Source organism: Typopeltis vanoorti, chromosome 5, assembly GCF_054136105.1.
Source record: "Typopeltis vanoorti isolate ZY-2024b chromosome 5, IOZ_Tvanoo_1.0, whole genome shotgun sequence".
NCBI classification, from domain to species: domain Eukaryota; kingdom Metazoa; phylum Arthropoda; class Arachnida; order Uropygi; family Thelyphonidae; genus Typopeltis; species Typopeltis vanoorti.
This window is the reverse complement of record NC_143553.1, coordinates 163,362,299-163,378,726: the sequence shown is the minus strand read 5'-3', so window position 1 is coordinate 163,378,726 and position 16,428 is coordinate 163,362,299. Positions and strand designations below refer to the sequence as shown.

The 16,428-nt window shown below is 35.4% G+C and overlaps 1 protein-coding gene across 1 annotated transcript in view; it reads right to left on the bottom strand.

The window, feature by feature from the left end:
- LOC150107016 (cell adhesion molecule Dscam1-like) overlaps positions 1-16,428 on the bottom strand; it is a 754,963-nt gene that overhangs the window by 196,665 nt on the left and 541,870 nt on the right. Inside the window, exon 24 of the mRNA XM_090393540.1 lies at positions 7,001-7,180. Coding sequence (XP_090249666.1) covers positions 7,001-7,180 — 180 coding nt within the window. The remainder of the gene's footprint in view (positions 1-7,000; positions 7,181-16,428) is intronic.

Genomic DNA, 16,428 nt, shown 5'->3' with positions numbered 1-16,428 from the left:
AGTTCGACTTATGAAACTTTCATAGTTTCCACAAACATTCGGCTTTGAAATCATGTTGGATCTAGTATCCACTTTGCCTATGTAATTTTATATCACCAAAATGAAGCCATATGACTCTTTCTCTTAGTAATAAACAATTCATAAGTTTTAAATTGAGTGTTGTTCTGAGTAACGTGATGATATCTCACACTGTCCTGTCCAAGACATGAATCACCCCTTTGTCCAGCATATCTACACTGTACCATATACGCTACCCACCTGTTAGTCACTTAGAAGCCGTCCAAAAATATTAAATGAAAAATTCCAGAAATAAACAATTCATAAGTTTTAAATTGCGTGCTATTCTGAGTAACTAAGTAAAATAAGTAACCCTTATTTTACTTAATAATGACCCCAAAGCACAAGACTGGTGATGCTGGCAATTGTCAAATATATGTCAAGGATATGTCAAAGAGAAGCAGTACAGTGCTTCCTTTTTAAGTGAAAAGGTGAAAGTTCTCGACTTTATAAAATAAATAAATAATAAAAAAAATCATGTGCCGAGGTTGCTAAGATTCCATTCACATAACTTTTAGTACAGTGGGTTATTGTAAAAACTCGATGCCACATAAATTTTCTTCTGTTTAATGCATCGACTTTTTACAGAACGGTCACATCTTGAAACCTTGTACAAATATTTCTATTCGTTTTTGTAAACTATTGTGTATTGAATATGAAAAGTGCAAAGGGAATTAGCTTGCTCCTTGCTTAAACAAAGGATGTAAAATTGGTGAAGCCAATTTAAACGGAATGTTGTTTGAATTTTGTTTATGAGTTTAATCTCATGACTTATTTTTCACGGTATTAACAACACCACAAACACTTTTATCAACAAGGATGTTTTATTAACGCTAATATTTCGCTGATTTTCAACTAAGCATCATTAGAGCACAACACACAAGTAAACGCGACAGTGAGTGAGTGAAACAATATAATTGCAAAAGACAAAAGATCTAAAGTCCTATTTTTGCCGCCCTCTAATGAGAAAAAAAAAAAAAAAAAAAGCAGCAGTTATCCAGGAGTTTTTCTTAGGATAACCATCTCCCAAATTTTTGGCAAATTAATGCAACCATATTTGTTAAGGTTGGGAGAATTCTTCAAAGCCATTGCTGACTCAAAAAATAATCTTTCAGATCTATAACGACTCCTAAATAGCACATTCGTTTTCCTCCATCTAATCCTGTGTGAAGGAGTGTCCAAAGCGTGGTCTGCCAGTCCCAACTTGCCATAGTAATAGTAGCGAATGTATCTTTCATGTTCTTCCAGGCGGATGTTCACTGATCTTCCTGTTTGCCCATAATAGGCCAAGTCACAGTCACATGGAACTTCATACACTCCTGGGTGTGCTAAAGGGTGAAGTTTATCCTTTGGCGAGCGGATCAGAGTTGCGGATCAGGAATAGAAATGGTCATGTTGTATTCTTGTGTATTAGGGGAGGGCAAAGTAATGGGCCTATGTAGTATTTTATCTATTTTGTAGGGATTCTAGCCGTTGGCTAAGAACGTATGGCGCAGGTACTGGAGTTCAGTGGTCAGAGCTGTATCGTTAGAACAAATGGCTCTGGCTCTGTGTGTAAGTGTTTTTAAAATGCCGTACTGTTGGACTGGATGATGATGTGATTGTTTATGTAGGTATCTTCCTGTGTGTGCAGGCTTCCTGTAAATAGAAAAAGATAGTGATCCATCTGAAAGGCGGGTGACTAATGTGTCAAGAAATGGTAAACAGTTATTTGATTCTTTTTCTACTGTGAAGTGAATTTTGGGGTGTTGGCTGTTTAGGTAGGTGACAAAAGCATCCAAAGTGTCTTGTCCATGGGGCCAGATGGCAAACACATCATCTACATAGCGCAACCACACTTGTGGCTTGTATGTAGCTGTGGTAAGTACTTTGTTTTCAAAGTTTCCATGTAAAAATTTGCTAACGGGGGAGAGAGGGGGGAACCCATAGCAGTACCATTAATCTGTTTGTAGAATTCCCCCCCCCCATGTAAAGTAACCTGCATTCATGGTAAATTGAAATAATTCAAAAATATCTGGGGGAAATTTAGACTTGATTAAATCAAGAGTGTCTATAAGTGGTACATTGGTAAATAGGGAGGTGACATCGAAACTAACCATTATGTCTGAATTTTTTAGGATTAGATTTTTAATCAGTGTTTTGAAATGGATTGAATTTTTTACAAAAGTAGAGGAGTTGCCAGTAAGAGGGGCAAGCAACTTAGCTAAATGCCGGGCCAGTTTATATGTGGGACTATCTATGCTATCAACTATGGGGCATAGGGGAATATTAGTTTTGTGGATTTTTGGTAATCCATAAATACAGGGTGTTTTAACATGAATTGGTTTTATTTTCCTGATGATTTCTTTGGGCCATGATGTCACTTTTTTCAGTAATTTTCGGACTTTTTTCTTTTGCGACATCGTATGGTCTCGATGTATAATTTGATACGTGGAACTGTCACATATAAGATCTTGCATTTTTTTGTTATACTCTTCTTTATTCATGATAACTGTTGCATTTCCTTTATCGGCTTTTGTAATAATAATATTTTTATTATTATATAACTTTTTTAGGGCAGTTATTTGCTTACGTGGCATATTGCTTTTTGGAGGCTTAGCTTTGTTTATAATACTTGCTATGTCTAGTCGCACGTTACTGGCCATTGCTGGCGGAAGATCGTGGATACCCCGTTCTACTTTCATCATAATTTAGAGTTTAGGAATTTGTTTGGGCGCGACGGCAAAGTTACTTGTGTGTTGTGCTCTGATGATGCTGAGTTGAAAATCAGCGAAATATTAGCGTTAATAAAACATCCTTGTTGATAAAAGTGTTTGTGGTGTTGTTAATACCGTGAAAAATAAGTCATGAATAACCATCAACGCCTAAGCTTATCTGTTAGAGTTTAATCTCAGGTGACTTTCAAGGTCAGTACAGAAAGGGGGGCAGCGAGAATCAAACGTAAGTTCCGCAGGCCACCAAAAATCGGATTAAAGACATAAAAGGGGAAACATAAGAGGTCCGCGAAAGTTTGAGAACCAAGAGTCACATAATGATGTCTGCTGGGGGTTCTAATAACTGTATGCAAGATTTGCACGGGGAAGTAAGGGGATTCCAAAACTTAACCCAAGGTTCGAGGAGAGAGGAAAACATAAAGAGATCTTGAGGAATCGGGACTTCTTTTTCGACATCAAGAGAAAGGTTCGAGAGGGAGCATTTAGCCAGACGAGGAGAAGTCCGAGGGAGGAAAGTAGAGATCGATCTGCCATGAGCCGTTCAAGCAGTAATGAGGATAACCAGAGGCGATTAACTTAGGAGAAAATCGAGCCAAGTCGGACTAGATGCCTTGCTGCTCAATTGCATCTGCGCATGCCCTGACAGCCATGATCCTTCACCCATTCGTTCCAGATGCCGGGAAAACCCTCCACACATTCCACTAGCTGACTCGACGGTTTCATCGTTACTCTGTGACCCTGAAGGAAGAAATCCAAACACTGGGATGAAAAAGGAACCTCAGAACGCCGAGACAAGCAGAGAAGAAGAGTGCACCAGAAGTAAATAGAAAGGAGTTCATGTGAGTCATTTTAATGTATACTGTTAAACTTGTGATGTAAGAGAAATTCCTAATGGACTGCTAAGATTGATAGAATAAGATAGTTATAACTTATGGGTAACTAGTACATTTAATTGAGTAAATTTTGTATAAAGGCATAGAACTGAGTAAAGCTAATTTCCTAAGGAGTAGTTTGGGCTAAGAAATCAATTTGATTATTGAATGTATTCCTAACGTCTTTTGTCCTAATGAGTTTATTTTGTTGTTTAATCATGCCATTATTTGAAATTGATATTAAGATTTATGCTGAAGTGAATATCATAAACTAATTGAATAGTTACAAGATATTGCTTTAAGTTTTATAAGTTGCATAACTGGAACTGAGATTACAGAGGGTAATTCCCCTGATGTATGTATTGTACTGTGCCTAATTTATAAATTACACTTTATTATAAGTATGTATGTATTGAAAACAACATAGTATATAGGGTTCGGTATTATCCACCGAACCCTATATATTTTCAGGTATCTGTGGAGGGTCTTGAAACGTATCCCCTGCAGATAAGGTGGGGGGACTACTGTATTAAATTAATTAAACAAAAGTTATGGGAAGACTACAGAAAAAGTCTATTCTATAGTTAATATTGAAGACTATAAAAATACAGATATCTGGAATGTGGCAAAACACATTCTACAGGGTAATGAAAGAAAAAAGTACCTGTAAAAAGAATCAGAGATGAGAAAGGTGACATAAATATTTTAGATATGTGGAGTAAATATTTTGAAATATTGTTAAATGAAACAAGAAGTCACATTACAGTCAAAGAAAATATTCAAGAGGGAAAATATTCCCAAGAGAATGCAGTCAGGAGTACATATCAATACTTGATAGAAAAGCCATTCAAAAACCTGAAATGCTCAAATATTCAGAGGTATGAAAGTTCTATAGTTGCTGCACTGTCTAATTCAGAAGTATTATCAGAGGATTGAATTATGGCGACTAGAGTAGAGTTCTAAAAAAGTATCCATAAATGGACATAAAAACCGATTGTGAGAATCACAAAGCAATTTCCATATCAGAGTTTCTAGGTAAGATTTATGTGATCATATTTGAAAAGAGGCTAATAAAAGTTGGGGGAAAAAACTTGGATATAGGACAAACTCTGAGTTCAAACCAAACAGAGGTTGTCATGATCAGATTTTCACTCTAAAACAAGTAGTTAAAAAATCATGGAATTATGTGAATATAACAACTATCTATATTTAAGTTTTGTAGATTTTTGGAAAAGACATATGGCATGGTACAAAGAAAAGTTGTTCAAAACACCACACAACTATATGGTGTAAACAGTATATTATAAAAGATTTGAATGGAGATATTCACTTGTTTCCAGATGATGCAAAGCTGGGAAGATATTGTTGGACTTGGAGGAAATAAGAGATCTTGGGGTGATGGTGAATAAGGATCTGAAATTTAGAGGACATACTGCCAAAATCATGAGAAAAGCACAATGAATTCTGGCAATGGCATGGAGGACACTGACTTATAGAAGTAAGGAGATTCTGGTTCCATTGTATAAGGCCTTGACATATAGACTACTGTGTACAGATTTGGTCACCTGGTTTTCAAAAGGATGAAGAGATATTGGAAAGGATCCAGAAGTGTTGACTAAGCTAGTTTCTGATGTCTGGAATGTTGAGTACGAAGAAAGGTTGAGAAGACACAAACTGTAGTGTCTAATGGATAGGATGAAGAGGGGTGGTATCATAGAGACATATTAATTGGTAAGGAGTTGTTACAGGATTAACATTGAAGAGGTTTTTCATAAACTGGTGGGAGATGGGGGTGAGGAGAACAAGAGATTATCCCTGGAAGCTGTAGAAGGATAGTATGAGGAAGGGAGTAAGAAGCAGAATTTGAATGTATTTAAGGCATGATATGATGAGCTGTGTGTATATGACAAGGGTCCTCCTGCAATGAGTGTTTGACTCCATGGGAATCTAGGGATGATAATAATAATAATTTGTTTCCTTTGTGCAAAGTTTACTAGCTTCCTATCAGCAATTTTTTTTCTTCTTCAGGATAATATGTTATTTGTCAGAACGTAATACTAACAGATCTTACATTTTGGTATTCAAGGACATTTCTAACTGCATCAATCCACCTAGATCGTGATCCTAGATCTTTATCTTGCCATCCTGTGTTTTGCTAACCTTTCCTCTCTCATTCTGTTTAAGAGACCATATCATTTATCTCGGATCACATGCTTGAAAGCTAGCAATGTCAAGTTTCTTTCTAATGTTTTCTTTTAATGTGATTTTGCCATTGTGGTATCTGTTCACTTCCCTGCAACTTAACTGTATCAATCCACCTAGATCTTGATCCTTACTCTTTATCTTGCCATCCTGTGATTTGCTAAGCTTTCCTATCTCATTCTGTTTAAGCGACCATATCGCCTTATCTCTGATCATATTCTTGAAAGCTAACAATGTCAATTATTATGACCTTTTTCTTTGGCTACCAGTATTAATAAATTAAAGACTTAATTCTGTATGTTAGTCAAGTAAATATTAGTTTAATATCCAACGTTTCACTGACTGATATCTGTTAGCATTTTCAAAAGAATACACTGGTAAGCAAGATATATAGACAGGATATATCAGGCCTTTCTTCACTTTGCCTCTACCAACCATAATATTGAATGGGATAAGAGTCATATGCCATACATAGAAGTGAACTACCATTCCAGAACATTTAAAGAAGCTGCTACAGTTGCCCATTCAACAGGTAACTTAAATAAGAATTAAGGCCTAATCCTACCAGACATATGGAAAACTCTAATCAGATCATTTAACCAAAAAGAAATGAACTTTCATGAAAATTACATTAAATATCTCAACAAATAAAATGTTACGCTTGCGACACACGTATTATATTATTGTATCATGCACAGTGATAACTTTATATAATTTTTAGAATTGTCGGTTAGTTTCCTAGTTTTTGTTACTTTCTATTGCTTACCAGTGTATTCCTTTGAAAATGCTGACAGATATCAGTCAGTGAAACGTTGGATATTAAACTAATATTTACTTGACTAACATACAGAATTAAGTTTTTAATTTACTAACAATGTCAAGTTTCTTTCTAATGTTTTCTTTTGATGTGATTTTGCCATTGATGGTGTCTGTTCACTTCCCTTGTAATGAGAAAGGTCACAGGAGTGAACAGATTGAATTAATGGCAGAACCCCATTAAAAATAAAGATATTAGAAAAGAACATGATACTGTTTGCATTCAGAAATGTGTGAGAAGAGAAATTGATTCATAAATACAATGAGTAACTATGTGATTATTATTTTAAAATATATTATTTAAATATATATATATGTATGTGTGACTCTTTAACTTACCAATGGTACTACCTCTGCTACTTAGATCTGTTTGTCTCCTTAGACATACAATGACGGTAATAATAACAATGATGAGAACAATGGCAGAAATTACAACAGGAAGTAAAACAGTGAGGTTTTTGTAAAAAGGCATGGAATTTTCCTGTGCAAACATTGGTGGATGAGGTCTGGGAGTAGGGGCTGAAAATAATTTAAAAAAATAAAATATTATACTAGAATAAATGATACTTCAAGATACAGATTGTAAACAACAAAAATTAGTAAGTATTTATGCATATAATGATGCTTCAATAGAAACCAGCTGAAGAGTAATGACAGAAATGTAGTGAATCTAAGGACATAATGTCACTTAGATCATTGCTATATGCATCCCAATAACTGATTTACCAGAAGTGAATGATTATAAAGAATTCTTGGGTCAACTGTTAAACCAATTGTGCACTGCCTACCAAATTTCATGATCTAACTGAAAATATGAGAGTGGTCTGAAAAGTTCTTGACCTCGACCATAGATGGCAACACTACTGGCAAGATTTTTTTTCCCCTTAGTTGGTACATCTGTCATAAGCATCCATGTGAAATTACAATTGTGCACTGCCTACCAAATTTCATGATCTAACTGAAAATATGAGAGTGGTCTGAAAAGTTCTTGACCTCGACCATAGATGGCAACACTACTGGCAAGATTTTTTTTCCCCTTAGTTGGTACATCTGTCATAAGCATCCACGTGAAATTACAATTGTGCACTGCCTACCAAATTTCATGATCTAACTGAAAATATGAGAGTGGTCTGAAAAGTTCTTGACCTCGACCATAGATGGCAACACTACTGGCAAGATTTTTTTTCCCCTTAGTTGGTACATCTGTCATAAGCATCCACGTGAAATTACAAGTCATTCTATCAAGTAGTTTGTTTTATATAGCTGTCTGAAGCAAAAGTGTTGTTTTTATACCTTGAAATGGATAAAATTGAGTATCGTGCAGTTGTAAAATTCTTTGTAAAAGAAGGTTTAATGCCAAAAGAAATTCATTCGAAGTTCATAAAAGTTTATGGGCACTCTTCTCCTTCATTTTCGACAATTAAGAAATGGGCTGCCGAGTTTAAACATGGTTGTACCAGCCTTGAAGATGATCTAAGTGAAGGACGTCCAAAAAGTGTAACAACACCAGAAATCATTCATCAAGTGCACGATATGGTATTGAATGACCGGCGAGTCAACGTGTATGAAATTGCTGAGACTATAGGTATTTCAAAAGAAAGTGTCAGATATATTTTGCATGAAGAATTGCAAATGAAAAAGCTTTGCACAAGATGGGTGCAATGCTTGCTCACAGCAGATTAAAAACGCACTCACATGAAAATCTCTGAACAATGCTTGGAGCATTTTAACAAGAATAAAACTGATTTTGTGTGTCAATTAATTACTATGAATGAGACTTGAATTCACCATTACGCACCAGAATTCAAACAGCAGTCAAAACAGTGGACAGAAGCCGGTTGTTCAGCGCCAAAGAAGACAAAGTCAGTTCCATCAGCAGGAAAGGTCATGGCATCAGTGTTTGGGGATGCTAAAGGCATTTTGTTTATTAATTATCTTGAAAAGGGCAGAACAATAACCGGGGAATATTATTACTATCTTTTAACCAGACTAGATGAAAAAATTCATGAGAAAAGACCTGGTTTGCAGAAGAAAAAAATCAGGACAATATACTTGCCCACAAAGGTGTTTTGGCAATGGGAAAATTAAGGGAATCTGCACTATGAATTGTTGGAACATCCACCGTATTCCCCAGATTTGGCTCCGTCTGACTTCTATCTCTTCCCAAAACTAAAACTCTTTCTCACTGGTCTGTGTTTTTCTTCGAATCAAGAGGTGACTGCAGCTATAGAGTGGTATTTAGCAGATCTTACTGAGAACCACTACAGGAATAGGATAATGGCACTGGAGCATCGCTGGAATAAATGCATTAGTCTTAAGGGAGATTATATTGAAAAATAAAAATAATTTTGAAATTATATAAATTTGATTTTTCAATGATAGGTCGAGAACTTTTCAGACCACCCTCATACTGTCCTTTGAGCCCTCATTCAGAAATGAAACAAACAGAAATAGCAGAGAAGAGATCTATAAGGGAGGGAGGGGGGTGAATGTTCCAAAACCTTCCAGTCTTTATGATGAATCTGTTCTGAGAAAACTGTGCAAAATACAGTCATTTTTCAAGAGAAATTTTCATAATAGGACCATTCTCATAGTATTTTATGAAATATGCTGAAAGTGATATATACAGAAGTAGAAGTTCTAAGCATGCTTATAACTAAACTGTGAATGTAGAATATAACATGGTTGTGAAAGACATAAAAACATTTATTTAACTAAAATTAGTACTAATAATACTAACATGGGGTTGCTAATGGGTTAAAGCCAAATAATTGATACGCTAACTACTCGGCCAACCAGACCATCATGAATCTTCATGCTGGTTTAAAATACAAGAGTGTACAGAGGATTTGAAATTGGAAGTGAACATTACTGAGTGCTAAGTAATGTGATGTAGAGGAAACCTCCACATCACCTTTCAGGAATGCAGAGAACTGACTGACTGTGGCTTCTGACCTAATGTCCCCAATCCACATCTTCACATGGTGCATCCAGTCATGTATTTACTAAGTAATGGATGAATGAGGATGGACAGACAATTTTGGACTTAGCTGACCAAACTGTACTCTCTATTGCTTAAACCACAAATGTATATGATGGTACAATACGATGAGATTTCATGCTGTCTGGGGCATTGCCTGTTAAACAAGGCCCCTTGCTGTTTTCTTCAGGGAACCAGGGCAAATAGCAACAAGTCAGCTACTGGAACAAGCTCCAGCTCAACATCTAGAAGAAGAATAAGAATCAACCCAACATCAGAAGAAATGAAGATAGGAACCATCAATATAAGGAGTATTAATGGAAAGAAAATCAAACTTGCAGAAGAATTGGAAAATTAGCAAAGTGGATACAACTGGCATTACTGAGACAAAGAAGACAAAAACAAATGAGCTCTTACTAAATAATAAGTATAGGATGTTATATTCAGGCAATAATAATCAAAGAAAAGAAGGAGTAATATGATGATAAATTTCTAGATTGGAAGGTAATTTCAAGTACAGTGATATGGGCACACTTCAAAATGGAGAAATGGAAAATGAAACTTATTTGTACCTATGGTTCTAGAGAAGATTCTTCTAAGGAAGATGTGGAAGAATTTTTCAGGTCATTACAATGGGCCACATAAAGAAAATGAAAAAGAATATTATTATTATTATTACATGACACCTCCAAGGAGTCCAAAGACTTATCAAGGGAGGGCACCTACTCTACAACTCTCTGACTCCACCACTCGATTCGCCAACTACAGCAAACCAACTACCCCCATCAACACAAGCACCATCTACTGCCCACCACCACTAGTACACTAATATTTTCATAGACAATCACAAACATCCATGCCTGTGGTGGGATTCGAACCCGCAGTCTTTTGGCTGGAGAGCAGATATGCTAACCAGTCGGCCAACAAGACCAGCATGAATCTTCATGCTAGTTCAAAATACAAGAGTGTACAGAGGATTTGAAATTGGAAGTGACCATTACTTAGTGCTTAGAGGATAAAAATGGATGTTATATTGAAAAGAACAGTATGTAAGAAAGTTTTAGAAAGAATTAAAGTTGAGAGCTTTTAACAGGTAAACTGTAGACCTGACAATACAAACATTATTGATAAAAAATCTGAAGAAGTTTGAAAACATGAAACAAACCTTGGAGGCTCAGTTGCAAACTCTGAAGAAGACATTGATTGATTCAGCTAGGGAGGTATATGGTGAAGTTGTCTGTAAGGATAGAAAAATAAGAACCCTATGGTGGACACAAGAAGTAAAAGAAGCAGTTCTGAAAAAGAAGAAAGCATACCAAAAGTTCCCAGTAAATAAGTCGGCAGATACCCTAAAAGAATACAGAGAAAAATGTAAGAGAGCTAAGGTATGTGTGAAAGTAACTAAACAAAATGCATGGGAAGACTTCAGTAAGAACATAGAAGGCAAATATCAGAAAGATGGCAAAATGTTCTGGCAGCTATTGAAAAAGCTTAGAAATGGATACTGTAAAGATGATAAAAGTGACATGAAAACTGCAGATAAAGATATTATTATTATGTGAAACTTCCATCTAGTCAAAGGACATATCATGGGAGGGCACTCTATTCTACTTTGCTAAATACATCTCACCCTCTCTACTGCAACTTAATTCTCCCACTATGACACTAACTACCATAAACGCCATCTCCGCCCATTATCACCAACAACAGTATTTTTTGTTTGTAAATTGCATGTGTTCTGAAGGGTGATTTGTCTCTACAGGGGATGAAAAACCCTGCTACTTCTGTACGAGATTCACTAACTCGGCTTCAATTAAAAAAGCCCACATAAGGATTTCCCTTGTCATGACGAGAATCGAACTCGTCTTTTGCAATTGAAGGGCACAATGTTCTGCTGTTCTTCCAATTGTGCTAAGGAGGCACCATACTAGATGTCTGGAGTAATTACTTTGAAAGACTATTAAACAAAACAAGCAGTGACAGAACCGTACTAGAACATTTTTCAAGAGGAATGAAAAGAGGAGTACATATCAATCAAAAACTTTACATGCTTAAATATGGAGGTAGACTATTAAACAAAACAAGCAGTGACAGAACCATACTAGAACATTTTTCAAGAGGAATGAAAAGAGGAGTACATATCAATCAAAAACTTTACATGCTTAAATATGGAGGTATAAAAGTTTTGCAGTGGCTAAACTGCATAATTCAGAGGTCCTGGTGCGAAGGTCAAATTCCAGATGATTGGAGTAGAGCTGTAATAGTTCTCATCTATAAATAAGGGAATAAAGCTAAATGTAAGAATTACAGAGGAATTTCCCTGGTAAGTGTTCCAGGTAAGATTTATGCTAGCATACTTTAAAAGAGGTTGAGAAAGATTGTGGAAGAGAAACTTAAAGAGCAATTCTTTCCTTTAATGATACATGGTTGGAGAAGAATAATTCTTTCTTTTAATGTTACATGGTGGTCAGCATTCATTGTGAAGAATTTATGGAGACAAAAACACACTTATTGGATTAATTACTTTACTTATAATTATGAAAATAACACTTGTTTTGACCTCTGTATCAAGGTCATCGTCATCAGGAAAACAAACAACATATGCACAGGGCACAAGCTACATGACGCTACACAAAGTTGTGCAATGGTGGTATAGTGGCTAGCATAGATGCCTTCCAAGCAGTTGACCAGTTGTTGCATAGATATTTTGCTGAGTGGTTATCGTATCTGCACTCTAGCCAAAAGGTATGGGTTCGAATCCTGCAATGGGCATGGATTTTTGTGATTGTCTGTGAAAATACTGGTGGTGGGCAGTAGATGGCATTGGTGTAGATGCAGTTCGCTATAGCTGGTGGATTGAGTGGTGGAAACAGAGATTTGAAGAATAGGTACCTGCATTGATGAGTCTGGACTCCTTGGAGATGTCACGTAATAATAATAATAATATCTAAATGCTTTGTTAATCACTTACCCTAGCCTGACCTCTGGTGAAAAAAAAAATAATAATAATAAATAAATAAAAAATTAAACAAATATAAATTAACAAAATAAAATAAATTTTTTATACATATAAGTATAATAATATACAGATGATAAAAAAAAAACAACTAAATAAATAAAAATAAAGTTTTATAGCAGAACTACATTAAACACATTTCTGCAGTCCTCTTATATTAAGATTTTCTTGTGTTTGGGTTCTGTCATCATGTTCTGGATGTTGATTCTGTAACATGTTTGAAGTGCATGATCTAATATGCCTGTTTTATCGTAGTGGAGGAATTTAATGTGGCATTTATGTTCATCTTTCTTATTGGGATGGTGTGCTCTGTTTCCTCTATGTAGGGTAGGTTGCAGGTGCACTGAATTTTGTAAACCTCTGGGCAGACAAGGAAGGAAAGGTGATTTTTCAATGAGCTGAGTATACTTTTTAATTCTGCAGGAGGTTTGAAGGTTGCCTTAATGTTGTATTTATGTAGTGTTCTATTAATTTTTTCTGATATTCCCATAATGTATGGTATGGATATGGAATTTTTGTAATCTTTTTTGCTTTTATTGGTATTAGTGTGGAGGATCTTGTGAAGTGTTTTTTGTTGTAGCTATTTTTTTATAAACGTTTGCCAAATAATTTCATATTCTTTGTTCGGCACCTGCACACTGGAGCAAACTGTTAGGACTCTATGTTTGAGGATGTTTTTCTGTTGGATGGTGGTATGAATTTTTATGTATGTAGTGGCCTGTATGTGTAGGTTGGAAGTAGACCATGAATGAAAGGCAGCCTGAGAGAAGACGTGATAAGTGTGTCTAGAAAGGAAGAGAGTTGTGATATTCAATCTCAATAGTAAATTGGATATGTTTGTGTTATTTGTTCAGATGGCTTAGGAATGTATTTAATGTTTCATGGCCATGGGGTCAAATGGCAAAAATATCACCACCATATCTGAGCAAGATTTAGGAATTTAGGCTTGATGAATTTAGAGCTTGTTGCTCGAAGTCTTCCACGTAAAAGTTAGTTATGGGGGGTGGAAGAAGGTATGCCCATGAGCATACCTTCTTTTTGCAGGTAAAAATTATAGCTCTATGTTTGAGGGTGTTTTTTTTTGTTGGATGGTAGTATGAATTTTTATGTATGTATTGGCCTGCATGTGTAGGTGGGAAGTAGACCATGAATGAAAGGCAAACTGAGAGAAGACATGTGATAAGTGTGTCTAGAAAGGAAGAGAGTTGTGGTATTCAATCTCAATAGTAAATTGGATATGTTTGTGTTGTTTGTTCAGATGGCTTAGGAATGTATTTAAGGTTTCAAAGTATGCAGGGGACAATAATATCAGACAGAAATATGTTCTGTATGAGAAGAATAGTATCACTGATTGGGACATTAGTGAAAAGGCAGTTATGTCAAAACTGACTAATAAATCTTCGTTGTTGAGTGTGATGTTTTTAATTTTGTTGATGAAGTGTTGTGTATTTTTAATGTAGGACCTACCAACTCCTTGAGTGTAGCTCTAATTTCTTGGCTAATGATAACTGGGGCTGTTGATTGCTTCAACTATTGGTTGTATCGGTGTGTTTGCTTTGTGTATTTTAGGCAGGCTATAAATTCTGGGACCACTCCATAATGTGGTAAGAACTTTTTAATTGTTTCCTCTGGCTACATGATCACCAACTTGATAAATTCTATTGTTTCCTTTTTGATGTGATTTGTAGGACTGTAGCTAACCAATTGGTATAACGTGCTGTGGTTGATACTAACTGGTTCATTTTTTCAAGGTATGCTGTCCAATCAAGAACAATGGTAACATTGCCTTTTATCTACCTTGGTAATAACAATGTCTTGGATATTTCTTAGAGATTTAAGGGCTAATTTTTCTGCTTTGGTTAAATTGCAACTTAGCTGTTTATTAGAATTTAGTATTGGATGTTTCCATCAGTATTTTATCCACTATGTTGGTAGGGAAAGATTTTAGACCTGTTTCAATGTGGTATATGAAGTCTAGTTTGTTTACTGATCTTGGTGCAATAGTTTAAGTCTTTTAGTAGAAACGAGTTCTCCTTCATTTAGGTTGTAGCTGGATGTGTTGATAACTTTGCCATAGTCCATTGGTGGTTGGTTGCTCTTCTGGGCATGGAGTCTGGATTGCTCAGTTGCTTTGTTGTTGTTTTGCTATTAGATTTTCTTTGTTTTTCCATAACACATGCTTTGTTAATTAATTTATATTTATGAATAATTTTTAATTTATTATTACGATTTATTTTTTTTTCACCAGCAGTCAGGCTAGGATAAACAATTAACAGAGCATTTAAATTTATCTTGCTTCTGTGTAGTGTCATGTAGCATGTGTCCTGTGCATATGTATCTTTTCCTGATGATGACCTTGATACAGAGGTCGAAATGTCAAGTATTATTTTCATTATTATAAATAAAGTAATTACTCCATGTTTTTGTCTCCATAAATTCTTCATAATGAATTGGAGAAGAATAAGCTGGATTCAAACCAAACAGAAATTGTCAAGATCAGATTTTCATTTTATGACAAATAGTTGTGAAATCAGAGGAATACGACAAGGATCTGTACTTAAGTATAGTAGACCTGGAAAAGGCATATGACAAGGTGCCCAGAGAAAAGCTTTTCAAAACACCATAATTATATGAGGTAAATGAAATATTATACAGAGTAATACATAGTCCATATTTAAGTTAGCAGTTAGAATTGAAGGAAATAAAGGAAGATAGTTTGATGTGAAATCAGGAACAAGACAAGGATGCACATCATCTCCACTCTTCATCATCTATATGGATCACTGTAGTGGCATTAGGCCTGATATTAGAACTAGAGATGTCAAACTTAGCTCTTACTTTATGCAGATGATGTTGTACCCCTAAACAGATCTAGTGCAAGTCTCTAGGATTCTCTAACTAAACTCAATAAATTCTGTAACAAATTTGGCATAAAAATCAGTAATAAAAAGACCAAAACTATGAAAATTGAAAGAAATATCAAATGCATCAACTGCATTTTTAATGGAAAGCCTAGAGAACAAGTAAAATATTTCAGCTATTTAGGCACAGTTTTTAGTGAAGAAGGCAAATTAAATTTGGAAACAGCACAATAAGCAAAGCTGGTATTGTGAGGAGCCAGATGAATAAATTTATATGGAATAAGAGAGAAATTAGCCAAACACCAAACTAGCAGTATAAAAGACAGTGTTCCAACCAGTTTTAAGTTATGGATCTGAGAGCTGGGTTAGAAATAAAGTATGAGATCAAAGATTAGGGACCACAGATATGATGGTTCTGAGAAAAATTAGGGGAGTGAACAGCTGACAACAATGATGGAATCATATTAAAAATGAAGATATTAGAAAGGAACATGACATTGTTAGCATTCAAAAATGTGTAAGCAGAGCTAACCTAAGGTGGTATTGGCCACTTACACAGAATGTGTGAGGAAAGGTTAAAAAAGCAGGTGTTTGATGCAAGTTGGAAAGAAAGAGATCCCAAGGAAGACCAAGCTGTAGCTGGATTGATTCAGTCAGAAGTGCCTTAGAAGCACAAAATGTTAGATTGACAATATTGGAGTACTGAAAGGTAAGACTAATTTGGAGGAAAATTGTGAATAGGAGATTGATAATAATGTAAATTTAATCATGTATTCCTGTCATAGTAGCCTGAACATCCTTTGAGGTTGTACATATCAGGAAATTGATGATGATGACAACCAACATTTTGCTTTCATTATCTCAAAGTGTTTCTAGAGCAACAGCAATTCAAAAGCAACTGATTATAAGT